General features: G+C 29.6%; 1 protein-coding gene across 3 annotated transcripts; it reads right to left on the bottom strand.

The window, feature by feature from the left end:
• Window positions 1–1414: 1414 nt before the first annotated feature.
• LOC126838458 (proto-oncogene tyrosine-protein kinase ROS) lies at window positions 1415–22750 on the bottom strand. 3 transcript variants are annotated; one of them, XM_050572870.1, is made up of 27 exons: window positions 22358–22750; window positions 15868–15924; window positions 10802–10861; window positions 10418–10735; window positions 10096–10338; window positions 9273–9429; window positions 8958–9077; window positions 8600–8894; window positions 8312–8509; window positions 7928–8244; window positions 7558–7856; window positions 7291–7488; window positions 7000–7189; window positions 6709–6861; window positions 6476–6622; window positions 6213–6394; window positions 5790–6128; window positions 5215–5484; window positions 4633–4826; window positions 4110–4570; window positions 3852–4037; window positions 3571–3783; window positions 3052–3500; window positions 2724–2962; window positions 2261–2452; window positions 2035–2159; window positions 1415–1958 (listed from the first exon to the last, which is right to left on the bottom strand). In XM_050572870.1, the coding sequence occupies exons 1-27, from the start codon at window positions 22487–22489 to the stop codon at window positions 1687–1689; spliced, it is 6006 nt and encodes a 2001-aa protein (XP_050428827.1). In that variant the 5' UTR covers window positions 22490–22750; the 3' UTR covers window positions 1415–1686. The 3 variants fall into 3 exon arrangements, with proteins under 3 accessions (XP_050428827.1, XP_050428826.1, XP_050428828.1); XM_050572869.1 differs by having other exon boundaries at window positions 1416–1958; window positions 6476–6640; window positions 22358–22749; XM_050572871.1 differs by having other exon boundaries at window positions 1416–1958; window positions 6476–6640; window positions 10222–10338; window positions 22358–22749.
• Between the last annotated feature and the right edge of the window lie 328 nt (window positions 22751–23078).

Here is a 23078-nt window from a genome sequence, read left to right as displayed (position 1 = left end):
TTAGAAGAATATGAAAAAAAATAGTTTTCTAATAAAATTAATTAGTCATTCTTTAAATAGTTCTCACCGATATTGAAAAAAAAAAAAACGTGTGCATATTGTCTGATTTTTCAACAATGAAACAAATTCAAGTTGCAAAATATAAAATTAAGTAATCAATTAATTATTTTTAAATGTGTATAGTTTTCTAATGAAACGGTGTTTCTGTGTCTGTATGTATTTTTACAAAGGGCTACCATCATTCTTTAAATAGTTTCTACCGATTTGTATAAAAGTTAGTATATTTATTATGTTACCTCATTTACCTCATAATTACTCTTTAAAATATATTTTAGTCTTAGATAGCGATGTAACAAAATAAATATTAACCATAATCAATAAATTATATCAATATAAATAACCTAATGCATGTATGCACTTACATGCAGTGAAAGGTTAAATAATTATAAACAGGACCTAATTATCATTAATCATTCTGCATAATATATCATAAACTATTTACATAAAGATACTTATACATATCTAATGGTGATCATATTTGTATACTCAGACCCTAGTACAAAAGTATACCAATTTTAATAATTACTTAATGTACTTAGTAAATACTAATAATTTAAATTTATCCACTAATTTTACAATACTCCAGGAAAGGGCTCATAAATTTTTGTTTGCAGGCATTATTAAATATATGTATAACTGATTATGTATTATTAAAACATTATTATAAAATAAAATAACGATTAAAATTGTATTTATTTTCAAACGTATACTCAAATGATATTTTAAAATTCATTTTTAATTTCGTCAAATAAAAGACATCTATGTATAACAATTCATTTAATTTGTAATTAGCAAACGATTTAAAATGACCGGTTACTATTGTATCAAGAAATAAAATGTATATTTAAATGCAGATTTATATTTTACACAGTAAATCATTTTTTCCCAAATAATTTATTACGCTATTTGTCATTTTTTAATTAATTAAATATGTGTATGTTCGTTATAACTGTAATAAAAAATATACTTGAATTTGTTTAATAGTTGCCTTATTTCTGGCTTGTGGGAAGAAATTTGTAATCCGTCGGATGAACAAGCCGGTGGAAGTTTTGTGTACAAAACACAATTTGTGTGAAACATGCCTCCGGTACAAAAATAAAGCCTGCAATAATTACCATTTGGACAGAATAAACAAGATTCCGAAACTAAATAAGTGTCTTGCATTAAATTGACATTGCAGTAGTTCGAGTTTAGACAGTGTTAAATGTAAATTGTGTACATTTTAAATATACCACCGAGTAGTAGATATATTAAAAACGGGATTACAGGTATATTCAGGGTGGTCAAAAGTAAAAAGTTTCAATTCAGTTTATTAGCATAAACGGGTAATAAGCAATATAACATATTATTATACAACAGACTAGGTATAATCTTAATAAATAACTCAACAATATATTAACAAATTAATGGTACAAAAATCTTATGGGTAGAAAATAAATAGTTCAACAAATATTTACAACATAAATATGGTTTAAAGCTGGGAAACAAGAGTAAAACATCCACTCTTAACTATTCACTAATATTACTTAAATAAATATCACTTTTTATTTGTATTTTATTCATTAACCAATTAATTGTGTAACTTGCAAGTCGAGTTACAAAAAAATTAGCGTTAATGATTCGTGTTCATGATTGTTCTGTGCTCATATTGCAGTACAATAAAGTTGCGTTCTCGGTCAATCTTAAATCGGGTACTGAATTTCTTAGGTTGGTGGTCGCTGTTGTTTTTGATAAATCTAGATACTCTATGCCGCCCAAATCTAGATATTCGTTGTTAGTTATGGTATCGGGCACTTCATATCCCTCGTTGTTTATAGGATAAGAGGGCTTATGATAGGAGTCTGAATATGTGATGTCAAGTTCATACGACTCCGAGACAGACAAATTTTGTAATTGTGCTATAATAAAATGAACAAATCATATGGTAATATTATTACAAAGCAGTTTTAGAAATGTATACATGCATATACTTACGATCTTCGAAAATATTAACATAATCCAACGGCATAGCCATACACGACTTCAAGACTTTCAGGCAGAAATCAAACCTAGGACGTTTGTTTGGATCGACATTCCAACATCGTTGCATCAAATTATACCTATTAGTAAATACATTCATTATATCCCATAAGTTTATAAACGTCAACAATTTTAAATAAAATATAGAAAAATGACAATCCAAAGTTACTCGTGCACTCACAGTGTTCGTGGACAGTTGACTGGTTTCTCTAGTCGCCCACCTTGTTGAACGTAACATATGACTTTAAAGTTTGACAACCCTGGATAAGGATGTTGGCCCATGGTCATTATCTCCCATAACAAAACACCAAAGGCCCAAACGTCTGATTGACTTGTAAAAACACAATCCATTACTGCTTCAGGAGACATCCATCTAGAAATGATGGAATAATGTTAAATTTAATTTTAGATAGCAGAGTTTAATTCATGTCAGTAACAGGCGAAAAAATTTAAATTAAAAAAAAAAAAAAAAAAAACACTCAAACCAATAATTAAATAAAAGGAATGAACAGAAAGGCAGTTCAATCACATTTGATAAAAGATAACTTCAAATAAAAATAATAATAATAATAATAAGACTATAATAGTAATAAATGGGTTATTCGATTCTCTAAATTTAAGATCAATCGAAGTACATTACTTACTTGACAGGCAGTAAAGACTCTCCTGCTCTTCGATAATAATCGTGTGTATATATATTACGTGCTAAGCCGAAATCTCCGATTTTAACAACGAGATTTTTAGGATCAGATGACGTTACTAAACAGTTTCTACACGCCAAATCTCGATGAACAAAATGCATTTGTTCTAAATATGAACATCCTTCGGCTACATCAATGCACATACTTAACAAATCTATTAGATTTATACACGACTTTGTAACCTAAAAACAAAGATCGTTGGGTTGAATATTTGTAACAATTATATAAATGAATTTAAAAACTAGTATCATTTGAAAACGATTCGTCTTACATTCGTAGGTCTATTTCTTCTCAAAAAACTTAATAAATCTCTTCCTTCCATCAGTTCCATTAAGATGAAATTAGGATCATTGTCTAAGCATACGCCAATAAGTTGTACTATATGCTTGTGCTTGAAGTTGTTCATTAGCTTTGCTTCTTTCATAAATGCGGCCATTTCGCTTTGAGTAGCCCCTTCTTTTAACGCTTTAACGGCCACTCTAGTTTCAGGCTCTCCGTTGATTAAGTTTTTTATTTTGCCTTCGAACACTTCTCCAAAAGCTCCAGACCCCAGCCGCTTCTGAAGAGAGATCTGTTCACGCTTAATAACGGGCATTTCGCCTTTTTCTTTCTTTTGGAATAAAACAGCGCCTTGATAACCAACGTTAATTGCATAGTCTCTGAGTCTACCCAACTCCACGTCCGGTTTCAACGGTCCTATAGTTTTACATGGAACCCAACCTGTTAAATTTAAAACTATACAATTAATTAAAACACCCAACAGCAATAAAACGTATACACGTATACATACAGTAACTCGTAATCATTGCCGAGAAAATACACACAAAAAGCAGCAACCCAGATATTAATACAATCCAGTGAATATTTGTAGTTTCAATTTTATACTTGGATTCAACTGGGATCTTCAAAATGGTGTAGTCACTCCAACCAAAGTAATTCTTGGCTCTAACCCGAAATATGAACGATAAAGATGGGTTGACATCAAACATACGCCAATTGTTACCTGAAAAATGTATTACAAAATGTAACACTAGTATACGAGTTTAATTCACCACTCAAGTTTGTCATTACTAGTTCCGTTATAAACTGGCACCCAATTATGGTCTAAAATTCTTTTATCTCTTGTATCGTTTACTATTTTCCGATCCAAGTAGTAAAACATCTTAACTGTCGATTCCGATTTATCCCATTCTACTGTACAAATACTCGATTGTGAACAAACAACTTTTGGAAGTCCAGGCGCATCGGGTCGTTTAACTAAAACAATAAAAAACATCAACTTTAAGAAATTACACTAAATTATACAATATTATATTTTATTGTTCTTACATGATTCAGGCACTTCGCCAATTGTGAACACAGCAGTTATGTTATTTAAAAAACTTCTGATGTTGTGATTTTCAATAGTAAGCTGATCGCGTTCTTCTTGAATATTTAGTAGGCAAGTCGTGTTGTTTGTAGTCCAGTAAATATAATGTTTGTCGACCGCTAATGACGTAACGCTTTGTGTCGAATAAATAGATTTTAGGATTGAACATAAACATCCATTCATATCAGACGTAATTATGTTTTTTTGCTCTCCACTGACCCATAAAAGTTTAAAACTACCATTATTGGAAAAGTCCAACGTTAGTACATCGTCAAATGGATCCAAGTTCGAACAATTACAGTAGTTATTGTTAAATAATTTTGTAGAACAGAAAAATTCCTGCACTTCATTACCATCCATATTGCTTTTCATAATTATTTTTTCACCTGGACGTTCTGTTTCCTCAACCCAAATTAACATCCTGTAAATTATTTTTAAAATTGTATTATTTAATCATCTCTTTAAGAGTTGATTATACATTACCATTCAGATGGAACTACTAAAAACTTTAGAATTCTATATGATCTTCTTATTACTTCTTTTGGAATATTATTTTTTAAATCTAAACTCATAATTGTAGACTGATTTTTAGATGTTTCATACCAAAAAAGAGTATTTGATGACCAATCGACTGATAGATTTTCAATATAAGTATAGTTTGTTGATTTAGTATAAAGCTAAAAAATAAAATGTTTCACGTTAAAGTATGTTTTGTAAGCATTATATGTGTGTGTATACTTTGGCTTATAATTAATAATAATTTTAAGAATATACTCAATAAATTAACAACTAAAAAAAAAAATATATCTTGTGTCGAGCAATTAAAATTTTGCAAACAAATTTAACTTATAGTAGGTCATTGATTTCCTTAGATTCCTTCGAAAATAGGAAAACCTCTTTAAAATAAAAATTAATGACTTTTTAAATATAGCGTATGCAATAACATAAAATTAAAAACGTCTAAGAGACATTAATACAGCAACCTAGTTGTGAGTTTTGATTTTATAGATAATAATAAATAAATATTAAATATTAATTAGTAGCAAAAAAAAAACAGCTACACACCTTATTCCTGATGGACATATTAATGGGTGAACTATATATACCATCACCTTCACTCCAGTAAGCAATGTCATCTAGGGGACTTAACGTAAAACATTTTACCATACTGTCAGTTAATATAACCGTTTGATTATTTTGTTTGTTTGAATGAAAAATGAAAATTCTGGAACCAGACACCATGGCGATATTGAAATATTTAACATCTACTGGAATCCGATTTAATATTATAGTTTGGCTCCAATCACTACAGCCAGCTGTCGAACAAGCCTTTACCTATTATATAAAGAAAAACAACATTTTAGTATTTGCTCGAACTTTAGTTAATCAGTAACCGGTTTGAAAATATTCATTATACGTTTTAAAGTGATCAAATAAAAAGTAATTTGATGTAACCATAAATATTACAAACAAATTTTTGAATAACTTTAAAACAAATTTCATTAATAATTTTCATATAATTTATTTTTCAAACTCGCCATAATTTACGATATTATAGCATTTAGCAATTGAGAAACTAATCATTAGTAGTCAACTATTTTTCACTTAACCGCCACATAGAACAAAAAAAAAAAAATTACTTTAAATTCATAGTCTGTGTCGGCAGAAAGATTGGTCCACGTTGTTCGGGTAGTAGTAGCATGAACTGTTTTGTTTTGGCACGTCTCCTGTCTGTATCCATTGCAATATTGACAGAAAACTTCATAGTAACTAACATTTTGCAAACTGGAATACTGAAGAACAACATCTCTCGTTTGGTAGCTGTCACTCACATTTATGAACAGTCTAATATCGGTAGGTTCAGAAGGAATAGGAAAAAATACAGTAACTACTTGAGAAGAACCCCAAACAGTAGATGCTTCAATACTAATTTGTAATGGCATATTATGCACAAGTACTTGAGTATCATTTGTAATAAACTAAAACAAAGCAAAAATTATGTTGCCCATGTCATTACAATGAAATAGTTTGAGATTAAGTAAAATGTTATCAATACTACAAACATTGGTAAAATTTGAGTTATCGTCCTTTTCCCAAACTATTACATTATAAAAAACTGATCCGTGATTAACATTAGTCACAGGGTTCCAATCAATTCCATAAACGGTACTATTATATTTTTTCTTAGGATACACTTTTATCTTTTTGATATCCACTTCTTCGGGTATTACATTAGTTTTTAAACCTAAAAAAAAAGTTACTTAATTATTAATTAATTTTAATATTCAATGCAGTTTTTGTTAAAAAAAAAAAAAAAAACAATTGCCTTTGGGTTTTGGATGAGCATATGGATCAAGCACACAAAATGTCTGTAAGCCGTTTAAATTCATAGCTCTTATGATAGCCGGATATTGACCATCTGTATCACTCATCACAATGTCATTACCACTATGAAGCCACATCAAATGACTGTCTACATAGAATAAAGGTCCTGGATATAAAACACAAAATAGTTTGATATCTACATCTAATATGCATAGTTTACTAATCCTATCATACCTTGGGCATCCAAATTTTCAAATTCTTTTACAGGATGTAGGTCCGAGTAACTGAGCTTTTCGGCGGTAGGCGCGCGATAAAGTTTTGACGTCTGTTGCTCTCTAAGTATCCAGTACACCCAATGATCTACTGAATCTACTGCTAAACCCATGACTGAAAGTAAATAAGTTTAAAGTAAGCAAATGACAAATTTAAACACCATTTAATGCTGTGCATAATACAAATATAAAATGTCAACGTTAAAATATGACTTTTTAAGTTTAAAAATTGTAGTATGGACTCCGTACATACTTTTGCCATTGAAGTGATTCACTGTATAATAATGATGTCCTTTTCCATTGAGTTTAGACGATTGAACTGTATACTCAGTAGACCAATATAAATAACCTCCAACGGATTCCACTTTTAGTTCTTTAACAAAATCATTAGACAATATAAGCAACTCCTCCTTCTGTCCTCCGCATAAATTTTCTCGTGATATCTAAAAAAACAAAGAAATAGTATATTATTTTATTTTTAAATATATAGGTTGCACAGGGTTATATTTTTAAACCTTTTTTGTTGAACACACTTTACACTTACAGACTTTTTTAAAGGATCCGACCAATAAATTTTACGTCCTAACCAATCGATTGCTATGTTTTGAACACTATTAATGCCTTCGACGGTACCCCATTGTCGACTTGTTAAATTTAACCAATTTATTTTACTAGAACTAACGACGTAGTAAACTCTGTCCTCATACCAGGCAATATCATTTAATGAAGAATATTTTTCGGTCTAAAAATAAAATAAAATATAAATTATAATTGAAATTTCTTATTTTATAAATATAAATCAAACAACTACTTTGTCTTCATCTAAGAAAATGGAATCGATATAATTGCCCATTATATCAGATATTAAAATTCTTTCGGAATTTCCCCACAACACTGATACGTTATGACTCAAAGTTTTAACGACAAACTCTGATGACCAAGGCCCTTGACCACTGGAGGAGTGTGCAGCAACTTTGAGCACATAGTTTGTACCAGGTTTCAATAGGTCAATTGTAACTTCTGTTTTATTGACATCAACGGTTTTCCAACTAGTTTTATTTTCGTGTGATATAGAAAGCCAATAAGACCAACCTTGCCAGGAACTATATCCTAAAACACAAACATATAGTTTTATTAAGAAATTCCTTTTCTCATTTAAACGGTTTTATACAATTTTTTACCTTGACCAGCTAACAAGTCTGGAGCTTGCCACATAGCTTTTAATTTAGTAGAGGTTGCAATTGCTTGTAAAGATCTTGGAGGGTTTGTAGGAATAGGCACTGGTTGTTGGTCAGTAAAATTTGATAGAACTAAATGGAAGTCAGCACTAAAACTGGGGTAAACATGTTGATAATATTGTAATGACGCTTCATGGTATTCTTCTCCCATTAACTTTGGACCATTTGACCAGTAAAATAAACCATTGGCGTATACTAGCGTAGTTGCTTTACTAAACACAGATCTCGCAGTATTCTTTCTAACATTTAGAACTTCTTTACTAAATAAAAAAAATTACTATTTGAATACAGAAATTATGAGTTTTCAGAACATAATAATAAACTTACCCGTCTAACGATACAGACATGATGGTGTTATTTTTCCTGAATAAAACTAGTAAGGAAAAGTTTGTGTAGTCTATTACAAATGGTCCAATATCATTATTCGGCAATATCAACATATGAATTAGTTCTTTTCTTAAATTGCTAACTTCTTTACTTAAATCCAAACGATAAAGGCCATTGTTCATTGTCCAAAATAAGTACCTATAAACATCAAAATTATATTTTAGTTCATACAACAATTTTTAATTAAAATAAATACATAATATTATATAATGTTGTGCAAGTATTCACCCATTACATGGATCAACCTTCATTTGGATTGGTCTTTTGTCAAACCCTAAAGCTACATTTATTAAATTCTTCTGTTGAATATCAAATTTGTATATATTATATGTAGTGACGTTGTTTGTTAATGTCGACATTAAAATAAACATTTGGTTGTTGAGCCAATCAAAACTCATTTCAAGTATTATATCATTTCCATGTGGTAACAAAACTTCTACTTTTTTATCATTTGACACGGATAATAATCTACCTGAAGAGTCTGCAATGTACATAACCTTTGTGTGCGTATTTAAGGAAACACCTAAACAGAAATATGGTTTTAATTTATGCAAGTATGAGCCTTTAATAATAAGTTCAGACGTACAATTTATAGTTTGATCAGTATGATATAAACTTTTGGGTGTATCAATTAGTTCTTTGGTCTGATAAAATACATCATGATTTGATACAAGAAATAGATAAACCGGTTCGGGTGTGTATTTAACTGTGAAAAAAAAAAAGATTATTTTTTAACAGTTTTTGCAGGTAAATATAATTAAATATTATCATTATGTAAGCTTAACGAGCCTCGAGGGCCCAAACGTTGCCTTCATGAAATGATAGTATCGACGGGTCGTCAGTCCATAGCCGGAGAGTTTAATATTATGTAACTATAAAATTAAAAAGTGTGTGGAATTACTTATCGATGAAGAAGTCGTTATGACATATGTTGTTGTGTTTGGACCAACTCCATATTGATTTCTAGCAGCAAGCGATATAGAGTAGTTTTTGCCTGGTTCCAAATTTCGAAACATATAAAAGTTCTCATTTCCATTCTCTGTCTCTGTTAAGAATTCCTGAATAATACAACAAAAAGGTCCAACAAAAAACATTTTAGAATTTAAAAAGTCAATTTAAAAAAAAAAAAAGCAAGAATATTAGGTAATAAGGAAGAAAATGTTAATAAATAATAAATGATGATGTACCCAAGAATTATAAAAAAAAATTTACTAAAAAATCAAATAACTAGAAAATTGTCTGTACAAATAAATTCAAATTTTGAGCTTGTCTCTTAGGGATACCATTTTAGTTATCTTTTAATTATATATATATATATTTTTTTTTTTAAATAAGGAGCTTTGAAAAAAACTACAAACATTAGTATTTAAAAAATGTCTATAATATTATTAAATTCTATAAACCAGTGGTATTCAAACTTTTTCATCACGCGGCTCCTTTGTGTCTTTACAATATTTTAACGGCTCCCAAATTATTAATTGCCCACTACAGTATACGTAAGTCCATAACCTCCATGGCTCCCTTAACAAACTCACACGACGCCCCTGGAGCCGCACACAAAGCACAGTTCGAATACCTCGGCTATAAAGGTTTAAAATATAAATATCAGAAAATGTTTTATGTTTTAATTAATCATTTTAGGTTAATATAGAGTGCAAAAATACCATGCAATTAAAAAGTGATGTTAACAAACAAAAGCATCTTAAAATGATATGAATTCTGACCTTAATTGCAAAGTACCCTTTTGTAAGTTCTTGGATGGTTAAATGATAGGATAGTATAGGAGCTAATGGAAAAGGTATAGCTGCCCATGTAACGGAAATACTAAAATCTGCGGGTGTTGCCCTCACAATTTTTGGAGCTGTAGATGGCGGAACTTTACTAGGATATGTACTTATCACCACACTTGGATCAGAAACGACTAGCCGCAGTGAGCCGGACCATGATAACAATAATACTACACGAAACTGGTAAAATAACAATTAATACAGTTAGTATTTTAAAATTAGAACAGAACAAACATTTCAAAATAAGATAAATTATTACCCGATAGTTTGTATAAGGTTGTAGCTCAGTCAACTTAATAATTGCAGAATTGTTAATCCACTCCTGTTTTTGACAATACTGCCAAGTACCTGAATTATTTTCAAGTTTCCATTGGACACTGTATGAGAAATCATCCCTTTTAACACCTTTCCATTGCAGTTTTAGTGATGTATTTGTAAGACTGTCAGGGACTAACGACGGAGGTGGTAAAATATCATCTGTAATAATGTTTTGGAAATGAAGGCTTACAGCATCGTTACAACCAGCTGTACAATGAAGTTCACTCAAAGTCATATTGTACTTTATTTCAGATTCAACCTGTAATTAAATAATAACAAAAATTAATGTTTTTAATCAGTTTTTTTTAATGTACTGTTAACTTACGCAAACGTTTGTACAATTACTTTTCAGTGCTCTGTTCCATAATGAACATCCTTTAGAACACTATAATTAAAATAAGAATAATTAAAAAATTATGTTGATTGGGGAACCATTATTTTAAGACATTACTATAAGAAACTTAGGTTTTTCAATTAGGGATGACTATGGTTGAAAATCAAAAGCCCTAGGAATGAACAAAGATTTCTAATAAGAGAATACAGGTGGTTAAATAAATGTGATTTCAAAATATTTAATAGACCAACTTTAATTTTTTATTATTATTTAACAGAGCTGCGTCAAAGGATCTTTAATAATATGTACAATAAAAACTATATATATTTATATAAATGTATAGTATACATCGTATTCAGCATTTCATGGTCTACTTGATTTTTTGATGATTACTAAAATTATGAAAAATCGACTTAAGTAAAACCTTTTTGGTTTTTATGAAACAATAATAAAGAGAGGACGTCGTCCCCCATTTATTCAGGAGTTAGGTATAGGCAATTTTTTTGCAAAATCTTAACTTTTGAGTTCATTTCTTTTGGCCTACATTTTTTCCATTTACACGTTTTTATGATTGTTTGGTATGACGTCCTCCTAATTTTAAGTTTTCTTTTCAGACAGATACCAATTTAAAATTGGAAGGGGGTAACTTATAAATTTAATTAGTTTTTAAAATTCTGAAAAATTTGACTGGTCGATAATCAGTTTGAGTCATTACTAAATAGTGATTATACTGCACACAAAAATAGGACCTGGATCATTAATGAGATTGTAAAAGCTCTATCACAATAATAACGTGATTTTGTTTTTGATTTTCAACGATTTATATACTTTTAGAAATTACATTTTCTCAGTAACAAATACACGCTTAAAATTAAACAAACAGTTTAATATATTTTACACACATTTTAAGGTACTCATACCCAATAAATAATATACTTCATTGAATGGATTAACACATAATACAAATAATTATGCAACAATATATTTAAAATTCAGTAACAAAAGATGGAAAATATTCAAAGTTCCAGTTACAAATTACAGGAAAATATATATAAATATATATGTTTTTGTTTAATTAAAATTTGTTCATCATTTATTTCCTAACTTGTTAAGATTTCAACAATTCAAATGTCCTTTGACAAATCTACTATGAACAAAAAAAAGTACTACGTCAATTATTCTTGATATTTTATTAATAAAATGTAATATGAAGATAAAATATGGATACATTTTTTTTTAAGTACTTAACATAATTTGTACTTGATACAAAATTAACGTAGATATTTAAAATGAGAAATACTTTTACTCAAATACTTAGCAAAATATATTATTCCAAAGTCGTGACAGTCAATTCAACATAAAAAAAAAACCAATGAATATATTTATAAATTTGTTTTAAATTAAACGACGTTGACCAGATCAGCTCTACTTCACACGGTAAAGCATCCGGAACCCTAACAATGTATTTAATTCGATAAAATAATAGTCAGGGTTACTTATTAGGCAATCCACAATGCGGGTCGAGAGTCCCTCCATATCAATTTGGCTTTGTTTAACTGAAATAATTATTATACGTATACATCACACTTGTTTATTACACTATATAAACACATTTATTGGTCCAACAAGCATGCATAATATATCAAACAATATATTCCACTTTTAAGTTATGATTATTAAAACGAAACGCGCATTAAGCTAAATTGTCAACTGTAAGTTTTTAATATCGTCAAATTTGTATTGACCAGTCATTTGATTGACAAAGAGTAAGAATTTAGGACTTGTTAAAAAAAAAAACTAAAAACAAATGTTATTTCGTTGAAATAACGTGTTATTAGCAAACAAATAAAATTAAAACTTGGCCTGTCTTTTGTACACTTGTAGAAACTTAAAAAAGTGGTATACAACCAAATAAATTATTGTACTATATTGGTTTTCCGTTCGTAGAATACATAGAACGTGAAAAAACAAACAAAAATAAGTAATAACCGAGAGACATATTAAAAAAGATAAAAATAACGAATACGTTATGATTGCATTAACTATTATTACTGAATAACAAAACATGTTTAACAAATTTAATTGAAAAAATTGCTACAAAAATAGTAATTGTCCATTATAATTGTAGATTTTATAAATTGTCTAATTTGTTTGCTAATGCCTGTTGGCCTTTCAATGAATTATAGTTGAAATAATGTTACTGGTTGGACCCTTAACATTATATATATATATATAATATATCACATCTTTAATTATGCCAATTTATCTTCTAACCTGGGAGATCATTTTAATATATTTTATATGACAACACTAGGTGCCGGTGAGTTTATTGCTCAAAAACATGTCTTAAGTAGTAATCGGGTTTTTAAATACATTTTATTTTGTTTTCTAGGCCACAGGATGAAATAACTATTACAAATTCAGGAAGCTAAAAAAATCGCTTAACCCGATCAATTATTTATTAGACTTGTAATGTACTTTCCGAGAAACGGTTTCACGTCTATAATATATATTATATTTATATAAAGGAATAAGTCGAGTACTTATTTTAGTTAAGCTTGGGTCCAGATGCAGAAAACAAAAAAAAATCATCAATGTAAATCAAATATCTTCGTGTCAAAGCTAAAAATTACTAAATCTGTTAATTTTATTTTGAAACAATTGCTAATCCACACGATAATATTATACGTATGAAAACATATAGGTGACATAACAAAATTGTTTAGTCCTAAGGTTCGTGTAATTAACTTCTATTGTCTGGAGTAGGACAGGAAACGTTCAATAAATATTTTTGCACGAGACGAGATCTGCAAGTACTTTGGCCACTTGATTCAATTATTTAGCACTGCAAACTAATTATGCATAACAATAATTCGATGGAAAAAATGTTTTTTTTTTTTTAAACAGTACATTCTAGGTTCTACACCACAGTATGTACAATTAACAAAAACCATTAAGGCAAATTAAAACGCGAGTGTCAACAAAATTTATTTAAGTATAAATAATGCATTTTGATTCTTTTGTTTTAAATAAAACATATTTTTAACTTTAACAAAGACATAAGAATTATCATACAAAAATTAGTTTATAAAAATAATTAAAATGTCATTTGAAATAAAATTATTTAACATTGTTGTTTATCAGATATCTAGGTTTTACTAGCAGTATTTACAAATTACCATTAGATTAATCTTCATTTTTAATTATGTAACACACACCATTTCCCTTATTTTTAAAACATTACGTACCATTAGTTTTATAATTTTTTTAAATAAATATACATAATCCATATGTTTACAGTTATTCATTTTTTTTTCCTAGTTTATTTTCTTCTCTTTATTTCAACGCCTCCCCTGCTCTATAATAACATTTTAAATTGGTCAGTCGCCGCATCTAAATTATTATCTAGCAATTAGCGTCACGGCTTAGCACGAAATAAAGCGGATATAGAACAATAATGTTTTGGAATTGTACACTGTGACTTAACAGAAATGGTCATCCTGCAACCTGTTATGGCCCAGCGATCAATGGTAACTTTAGTCTTTAATTATTTTCATACAGGGTGTTTTTTTTTTATCATCGGCCACTCAATATCTCACTGAATTTAATTTAATTTTTTTTTCATATATAATATATATGTTATGATACCATACATATAATATGATCTCAATTTTTTATGTCCTTCCCCCTCCCAAACTAATTATTTTCACATCAACTTGCTTAACTTTTTTAATTAAGTATACTGTTCTTAACATTTTGACTGGTCGATAACCAGTTTTGGATAACTATTTTTGAAGTTATTGAAGTTTCAAGTTTAGGACATGAGGATAGGTTGAGTGTAGTATTATTTTTTATCTGCGCCCTGCGCGCACTTCCCTTCACGTCCTAACTTTTAAACTCTCATAACTTTAAAAATAGTGGTTCAAAACTGGTTATCAACCATTCAACATGTTTAGTAAAATATTCTTAAGTTAAATAATAAATAAAATATGTACGCTACTATTTAGGTTTCAAAAGTTTCAAACAAAAAAAAAACCAATTGGGGTGGACGTTAGGAACAAAAAAATTAAATTATTAATTAAATCCAGTAAGATATTGAGTGACCTACGATAAAAAATATATCACTCTGTATATGATTGTACAACTTATGCAATTTATAATTAATATACTATTTCAGGACTTGCTGTCCAACGAACGACGTTATTTGTTGTCGAGCGGTTTTTATTTTAAATAATTTTAATTTTTACTTGTTGAACAAATACGAATACAAAAAAAAAAAGAGTAAACGCGCATTAACATATAGTCTACTTCATCCTATTGTTCAATGGGCCGTGAGCGGTCGAGTGAACTTCCGCAGGCGCGCCCTTCACTTCCCACAAATCACCACCTGACGGTTGTGTTTTTCTAACAAATTCCTTAGCCCTCATTCATAACTCTGGAAGTGATTTCCATCAAAATAATTAGCAACCGAATTCAAATCTCAGGTCTGTGTACGGTTAGTACCCGCCGGTAAACAAACAGGTAAAATTAAAAACAATCACAACCCGAGAAGCCTTTTTTTCAATGAAAACGGAAACAGATCCGCGTTAAAGAATGAATTACACAATACAGTAATTCGGTAACCTGCAAACATCCCTTAAAATGTACACCATTAAAACGGCTTGAATAGAATTGAAACCCTACGGTTTCAGATACAATTGCATTGTAATTGTAGGTCTACCTAACCTAGTACATTACCACTGTCGCCCCAAAATCGTTTTATGTTTTTTTTTTTTTTTTAGATGCCACCTTGCATGAAATACCTAACCGTAACCCTCTCCGGATGTAAATAGTCATACACCGTGAATACACCGGATATACACAGGTTGGACGCGTGCGTAAAAAGGAACAAGTGTAATATTTTTTTAACGTGTTCATAACAACATTTAACCGGTGGGGTTGCAATGGAATCATACAAAAAAAAATTAAATTTTTAATAATTATAGGTTATATAAAAAACGTTGAAGATTTACTTGTTTTTTTTCTAAAAAAAAAAAAAAATACATAATATCACTCACCTGATTTTTTTTACATTGAATGTCACACAGAAGTTCTCCGCTGCTGTTTGTGTGCTTCTATAATAATAAAAAAAAAAAATCAAAATATAATATAGTAATGAAGATAACAACTTGTACATACTCTATGTATGTATTGTAGATATTTATAAATATTAGAGCAAAAACATTCACCCATTTTTCATACTAGTACAAATATAATCGTCGGTAAATTACTCTTACCAAATTACAACAATATGGCTAAAACATATTAAATACGTTCAGGTTAACCCTACTTAACAAAATAAATACACTTTATAACCAAAAATCAAATTTTAATATCTTAAATGTAGCTACTAATTGTTGTGTATAGAAATACCTATAGAACAGGGAGAAAATATTCGTGGGAAATAATTTTTTGGTTAAAATATATCTGGAAGACATATTAACGGAGTTGAACAGGTGGTTGAATGAGGTCTCATTATCTACCTGCGAGTAAAAGAGCGGACATCCTGCCCCTGTGGTAACATAAATGCCTATATATATAGTAAAACCATAACGATATACCTAAGATATCAGTCGGGTCGATGTCATTTATAATTTTTACTGCTCTGATAGACGACTATAAATAAATCGCTGAAAGATAAGCATTAAATACATTATTTGTGCATTCATATTAGTTTGATAATCTGATAACACTATATTTTACCGCATTCCTACTACCTACTCAAAAGTAATGGTTTTTGATCGAAGGGGAATATTATGTTGCGAGGTTTTCGTTACGAACATGCAATTTTTACAAAGATATATAACATAGTGTGGCGACCCACCTCTAGTACCTAACCTCCAAAATAGCATTATTATAATAAATTTTGTTACACCAATTTTTCCGATGCTATATATATGATGCTATATATTCCATCTATAAAAACCTCAAATAAAATCATTTATTATTTAAAATTATCAAAAATATTGTAAAATGTTCAGGTTCAAATATTGTTTTAAAGGGTAATTGTTGAAGGTTACTTTTATCCGTGCACAACATTCGCCAGCATTTCAACCCTTGTCCATATGAGATTTTATTTGAAACTTTTTTAGTTTTAGCACTAGTACTAAGTATCTATTTAAAACCAATATTGTTTGGTATGGTCAACAAGTTCCTGGGGTTTTTAATTTGAAGTTGTGTAAAACAAATAATCAATGATAAAAACAAGGTTACAATACACGTGGGGTCAAGTCATTGAAATAATCCATACAAACGTAATTATGGAACGGTGCATTGTTCCAGACAGATCACTGGCTATGTTGTACTTAATATAAATAATATCAAATCGTTAAGTCTATAATATACCTGTTATCGGTTATGAGTTATGACTTATGGACCTAACAAAAATTAAATCGCCATTTCTGAAATCATAGTTAACAACACAGAAATGTTACCTATATCTCATTAGTAACATTATAATAATTATCATTTAATATACTAATGTAACATTTAAAACTATTTTTTTATTTTGAGTATCAGTAATACTTGAATTGCAAATAAGCATAGACATAAATTCTTCGGCAACAAGAATTTACAACAATTTTTACTAACATTTGGGCTTTAAAATAATATTATTATTGGCTCTAGTTTTTTGAAATATTATCTCGGTATAATTTATCGAGTCCCTATTGAAATGTTAATGATAAGTGATAACTTAATAAATATTTAACGATTATAATATGCTGATGGCATGGACACTCGCAGAAGGAATATCCTAGCAATACATATATTCAAAATATATTATACGTTTTATTTTTGATGTTAAAGACAAAATAATGAAAAGTATATTTTGTAGTTTGTGTGTGTGTATAATATATATGTAATGTTTAAAAACACTAATGAAAACGTTTATATAAAAAGTAGATCACCTAAATAGTAATAAGCCAACGTAGAGACTCAATTGCCTTAATTAATTTGTAAATTTTCTAATTTTAAAGTATAATAACAACATATCCTTTGTATTATTTAATTTTAAATATTTATTACACGAGCGTATTAAAACATAAGTATATAAAAAAAAATATAAAAAATTACAATAGCGTTTTAATGCAAGCTCAAATATACTTTACACTACCGATAACCTCTTTAAGAAAGTTCAATCATTTTAACTACAGGAGCCACCGAGTTTTTTTTATTTTATCTTCAATAGTGTGTAAAGTAAAAAAAAACACATTGTTTAGAGTTTCGTTTATCGCCACAGAGAGTTAAAAATAGCCAATACATTTTAATTAATGTATCGTTTATTAGTAAACACTATAATAATAATAATATTTCTAGACTTAAGTATTAAATATTTCGATAATTACAGACTACAGATGTATAGGTAGTAGTCCGTAGTACGTTTAGTATAAAATTAATATTTAATCAGTGATCAGTCTAATTGAAACCTAAAATAGTTGTATAAAAACGTTAATTAAAAAATGTATATTGTTTTTTGTGAACCAATTTATTTATAAAATGATAAGAGTTCTTATCTAATAATAAAAATATAAATTTACTAAGCGCCAACAAACCAAGTAGCCCGAAACGTACTACTACTAAAATAAATACTATTTACTATTTACTACTTGTATAGTAAAATATTGTTATTTATATTATTCCCGAGTATAAACTTTATAAGGAGCAATATATACCTGAAGCTATGATTGTAAAACCAATTACTATGAATCATGTAAGAGGGGCAAGTACACAAAAAAAAAATAATTAGCAAGATTTAAAACTATAACTATTTATAACAATATTGTTGACACCTATCTCTAGGTTGTGGTACTTATGCAATATAATGAAAGAACATACTAATATCGACGCCAAACGAACTACTGGCGGCTGGAGACTACCTGAAGACAATTTCCAGTAATCAAAAACCGATTTCTTTGAAATGTTCTAAATATTTAAGGTTGGTTACTATGCGAGGTATTCATTGATGACATGTTCGATATCATTAAATTAGAACATCAGCTGTCGTTTAGGGTTAAAGACACACATTGCTAACAATATTATGGATTAAAGTTTTACAGACCGTTATTACATTTTTGTATTCGTCATTTAAAACCTTAAGAATTTAACAGCCTACAATATGTTAATTAAAATTTACAATCATTTAATTAAATAATTTAAAACATTTTTAAAATTGTTCCCATGATCGATGCCTTATTGAAATGTTTTCAAAAATTAAAATGTACAACAAAAGTTGAATGAAATAATAAAATAGACACCTCCTGTGCTGTGTTATTATAATATTATGAGCTCACAAATTGTAGCTTAACGTTAAGTTTATTGAGCAAATTGCTTCCTATAGGTTAGGTTCCATTTGAAGGCAAAGCCCAGATTTATTCACCAATGCATCCAACATCAAGAAACATTTCTCTCCTTATTTTTTCTTTAATTACCATATCTTAGTATTGTGGATGTAAACCGTCAAATAATATTTTATTCACACTCACTTTTGCTAATATAATCGGTGGGTGAAAATACAAATTTGGCCATAATAACGCGATGGCACTGGTTTGAAACAGTCTTGAACGCGCAAGCAGATCATAGAATTTGTGTGCAAGCTCTGTTACGCTCATTGGAAAGTAGATTCGAATTTAGCGAAAAAAATACTATAAAATCATATAAGTTCTTGTTGCCAAAAGAAATCCGATTTTGTTGTACAGCTACTGTTGTTTAAATGGTGCATAGAAAATAATTCTGTATTCGTATTTATGGGCTACTTAAAATTTTATAGTCTTAAAGATTATCAATTTTGTCATTCATACAAAACAAATTTGAGATAAATCCTAACTATATATATATATATTATAGATGAGGGGCGAAAATATTAAACTGTTTTTTTTATTAAATACAATTAATGTATATGCTGTGTGAAAGAATCAAAATGCAGTACAATTTTTTCATATGTTTAATGACAAAAAATATCCTTGAAAAAACATAACTTATCGAAATATAATCTTATAATATAATACTTATCGAAAATTGTACACGAGTTATAAATATGTTTTTTTTTTTTTAAGTTTTATTTTCAGTTTATTAAAACGATTTGATCGATTGCAGGCCATAGAAATAAAGCAATGGTCAAGCATAATCATACGGAATTCTAAATATAACACTTCATTATTAAATAAGAAAAAATGATAACACCAATTATTTATGTTTAATATAGGCTGGTATATTTTCGTAAAGGTAGTTAGTTTGTTACAGGTATTTTGCAAGACGAATAGCTGATAGGTATTGAGTATGAGTATAAATCACAATAATTAGTTTTTCTGAATTATAACAAGATATAATCGAAAAGCTCTTATGAAATGGAAGTACCTAGGTCGTCACTGAGTCTTCGATGTTGTGAAAATGATTTATCAGTCATTCGGGACAATAATATGATTATTGATAAGACAATCGATTTTAAAATAATATACAAAAGCTGTGCACAAAAACGGTGACCGATTTTATACGGATTTCCCACCGTCAACAGTGAAATATTACAGCCATTGCCGCATTTCCCAGTAAAAACAATAAGCACGAGCTTACAGCGGCAATTGTTCAGAGGCGACCAATTTCCTAGCATTTTTTCTATATTATTATTATTATTTTTTTTTTTGTAACCGACTATAACTATTGCTACTATAAATATTGTACAATAATAGAAACTAGTTGATAATAAATATAAATAATAATAATAATAATACGCGCTCGCATGTGCCGACGACAACAACAGGCATTTTAAGAAAAATACCTATCCATATCGTACTCTAGTCAACTTAACTGGATTTCATTTAAATATTCAATCGACTTTCCACCGAAGAAATCACTGAACGAGCCCTACTTAACATGTTTTTATGAATGCCAATTAATTGATAATTAACTAATTATCACTGGAAGGGCAGGTGCGAATTCTACCATCCCGTGTCTCGCTATCTGGCAAGATACCTCTTTGTCGACGACAGGAATCTGCATTGAACCTGTCGCCCTTTTGGCGCACAATAGTCGACGGGGCTTGTATTTTAAATATTAGAAAATCAACGACAAGATAATATACATAGTGTGCTATAGACAGTTTTATATTTTTTAAAAACGTGTAACATATCATTCCAGGAAAAACCGTAATAATTATACCGCAAAAACAAAATGTCCGACACTTATCAGTCCAGGCCTGGGTTGAATTTTTGGATATTCTGTGCTCGACTCCGGTTGGAAGACCACCCGTTGTTTTTAGCGGCCCGTGCCATGCCAGGTATCACAAACTACACGTGTCAAAACAACACACCCCAATCCAACTATAGTATATTGATGGCCTAATATAAAGCACAACAAAATGAAAACCAACAAACAATGCCATTGTTGCCGAGGCTGCCGAAATAAATTATAAGCCAATGATAATACATAAAATAAAAACAATTGTACATTTCAACCAAGTTGTAAGTTACCCGTAATTAAAGTTCCACCGAAAATGGCTCATGTTACTATTTTTGAAAAGTGCGATTTAGGTTGAAATTGCCTTGAAATATAAAAAAACGTATATTTTCCAAAAAATGTTCAAAAGCAAACAAAAATAAAAACGTTACGACGTTTTGTATACTTATAAAACTGCACCCATTAAATTATAAAAAATTCTTCATGTGGAAATACGAATATTTTTCTTCTAATTTTATTCCAAACGATTGAATACAAACATCAAATAACCAAAAGAACGGATGGCTTGATACAGCCCTTAAACTAGTGTCTCATATGTTTTCCCAGATCCGTGTGGGTATAGCGACCAAGATTCTATTGTTGAATAAGTTAAAATCAGATAAAAAAAGCATAAAAATATTACCTATTGTCTACTTGATGAAAGTTGAAATGAACGTGTTTTTGGGCAGGTATCCCGATGTCTGGATAAAATGACACTTTTAAAAGTTAATCTTACATGAGTAGAACCTAATTTAAGTAATTGCATACTGTTATTCACCGAATCTGATGATTTATGAAATAACTATTAAGTGATCAAGTCAAGCGTTTAAAACAAATCTTGATTACCCATATATAATAAGCACATTATTATAAAAACAATACTTTCTTAGCTCAGTATTGAAGCTAAAAAATATCCAATTTATGTTTTGTTTTATTTAGTTTAAAAAAATTAGCCATAAGTATCGTTGTTGTGGCCACGACAAAGATTTTTCGATAACAAAACATATTGTTAAGCCATAACAAACGGTTAGCAATAAGATGTGGTAATTGAACTATAGTTGAAAATAATAATAAAATACAAAACTGTTTGAAGTGTTTAACACCATACGATATGAGTATTATACATACTTTAAAGAAATAATTATTATTTATGGCAAAATTAAATTTAACAAAAATAGTTTTAAATAGGTATTGAATAAATTTTATATTTTTGTATTATTAAACTGTCGGTTGTTTTTAGAATTTTGTAGCTCGTATACTTCGTGAATTGTTTAATAATTATCGAATAAATTATATTACCTGGAGATGGCATTTTTTTGTGCATTCCACCTGTACGGTATCGTCTTTTCCCGTGTAACTGGACTGCGAACTGACGATTAAAAGAACGAATACACATACAAGCATCAAGTTGATCGCCGCCATAGGAGCCATATGTCGTTTTCGAGAACTAAAGTCACAGTCTTGTAGGTTCAAAACGGTCAACGACTATCCATCTTGAATAGTTGACGGTAACAGGTAATCGTACACCATGGGTATAATATTTAGTAATTATTACAAATGTACTGTTTGAATTTAATACTATTGAGATTTGAACATTTTAACGGTTATCAGACGTCGAAAAAACACGACCTGCACCGCGCATGCCACGGGGAAACTGAACAGCCCCGGCCAAACACTGTTATCCTATTTCGGGCCAACTGGTTACAGGCTGCGCTGAACGCGGCCGTGCGTACTCGTTCCGGTTGTCCGTGTGTTTAACCAGGCCCCGGACACTGATAACAATTAATACGGGCGAGATGCTTATCACGCAAAAACGCGGCGGCCATCTTCTCGAGGCTACACCGCTATTGTATTGTTACATATATTACACGTTATTATAATTTTTTTTTTTTTGTGTATAGATGTAACACAATATTATAATTATTACAACACTAAATAGTCGGTCACAAAATGGCCGGCAACTTTTTTGTTTACATCAAAAGTGACCCTTCTGCTTTTGTCTATTCTACGTTTCAAAGTT

Source organism: Adelges cooleyi, unplaced genomic scaffold (assembly GCF_023614345.1).
Source record: "Adelges cooleyi isolate 19-005CV unplaced genomic scaffold, UGA_ACOO_1.1 ACOO_flye_CR_arks_rails_tigmint_CR_PRNA_30, whole genome shotgun sequence".
NCBI lineage: Eukaryota > Metazoa > Arthropoda > Insecta > Hemiptera > Adelgidae > Adelges > Adelges cooleyi.
This window is presented reverse-complemented; position numbering and strand designations above follow the sequence as displayed.

Coding starts and splice junctions, on each gene's coding strand:
- LOC126838458 (XM_050572869.1), bottom strand. CDS start 22,489: ATGGCTCCTATGGCGGCGATCAACTTGATGCTTGTATGTGTATTCGTT. Junction 9,078..9,272: donor AACGACTTCTTCATCGATAA/GTAATTCCACAC, acceptor TTTTTTTCACAG/TTAAATACACACCCGAACCG. Junction 7,857..7,927: donor AGACTTGTTAGCTGGTCAAG/GTAAAAAATTGT, acceptor TTTGTGTTTTAG/GATATAGTTCCTGGCAAGGT.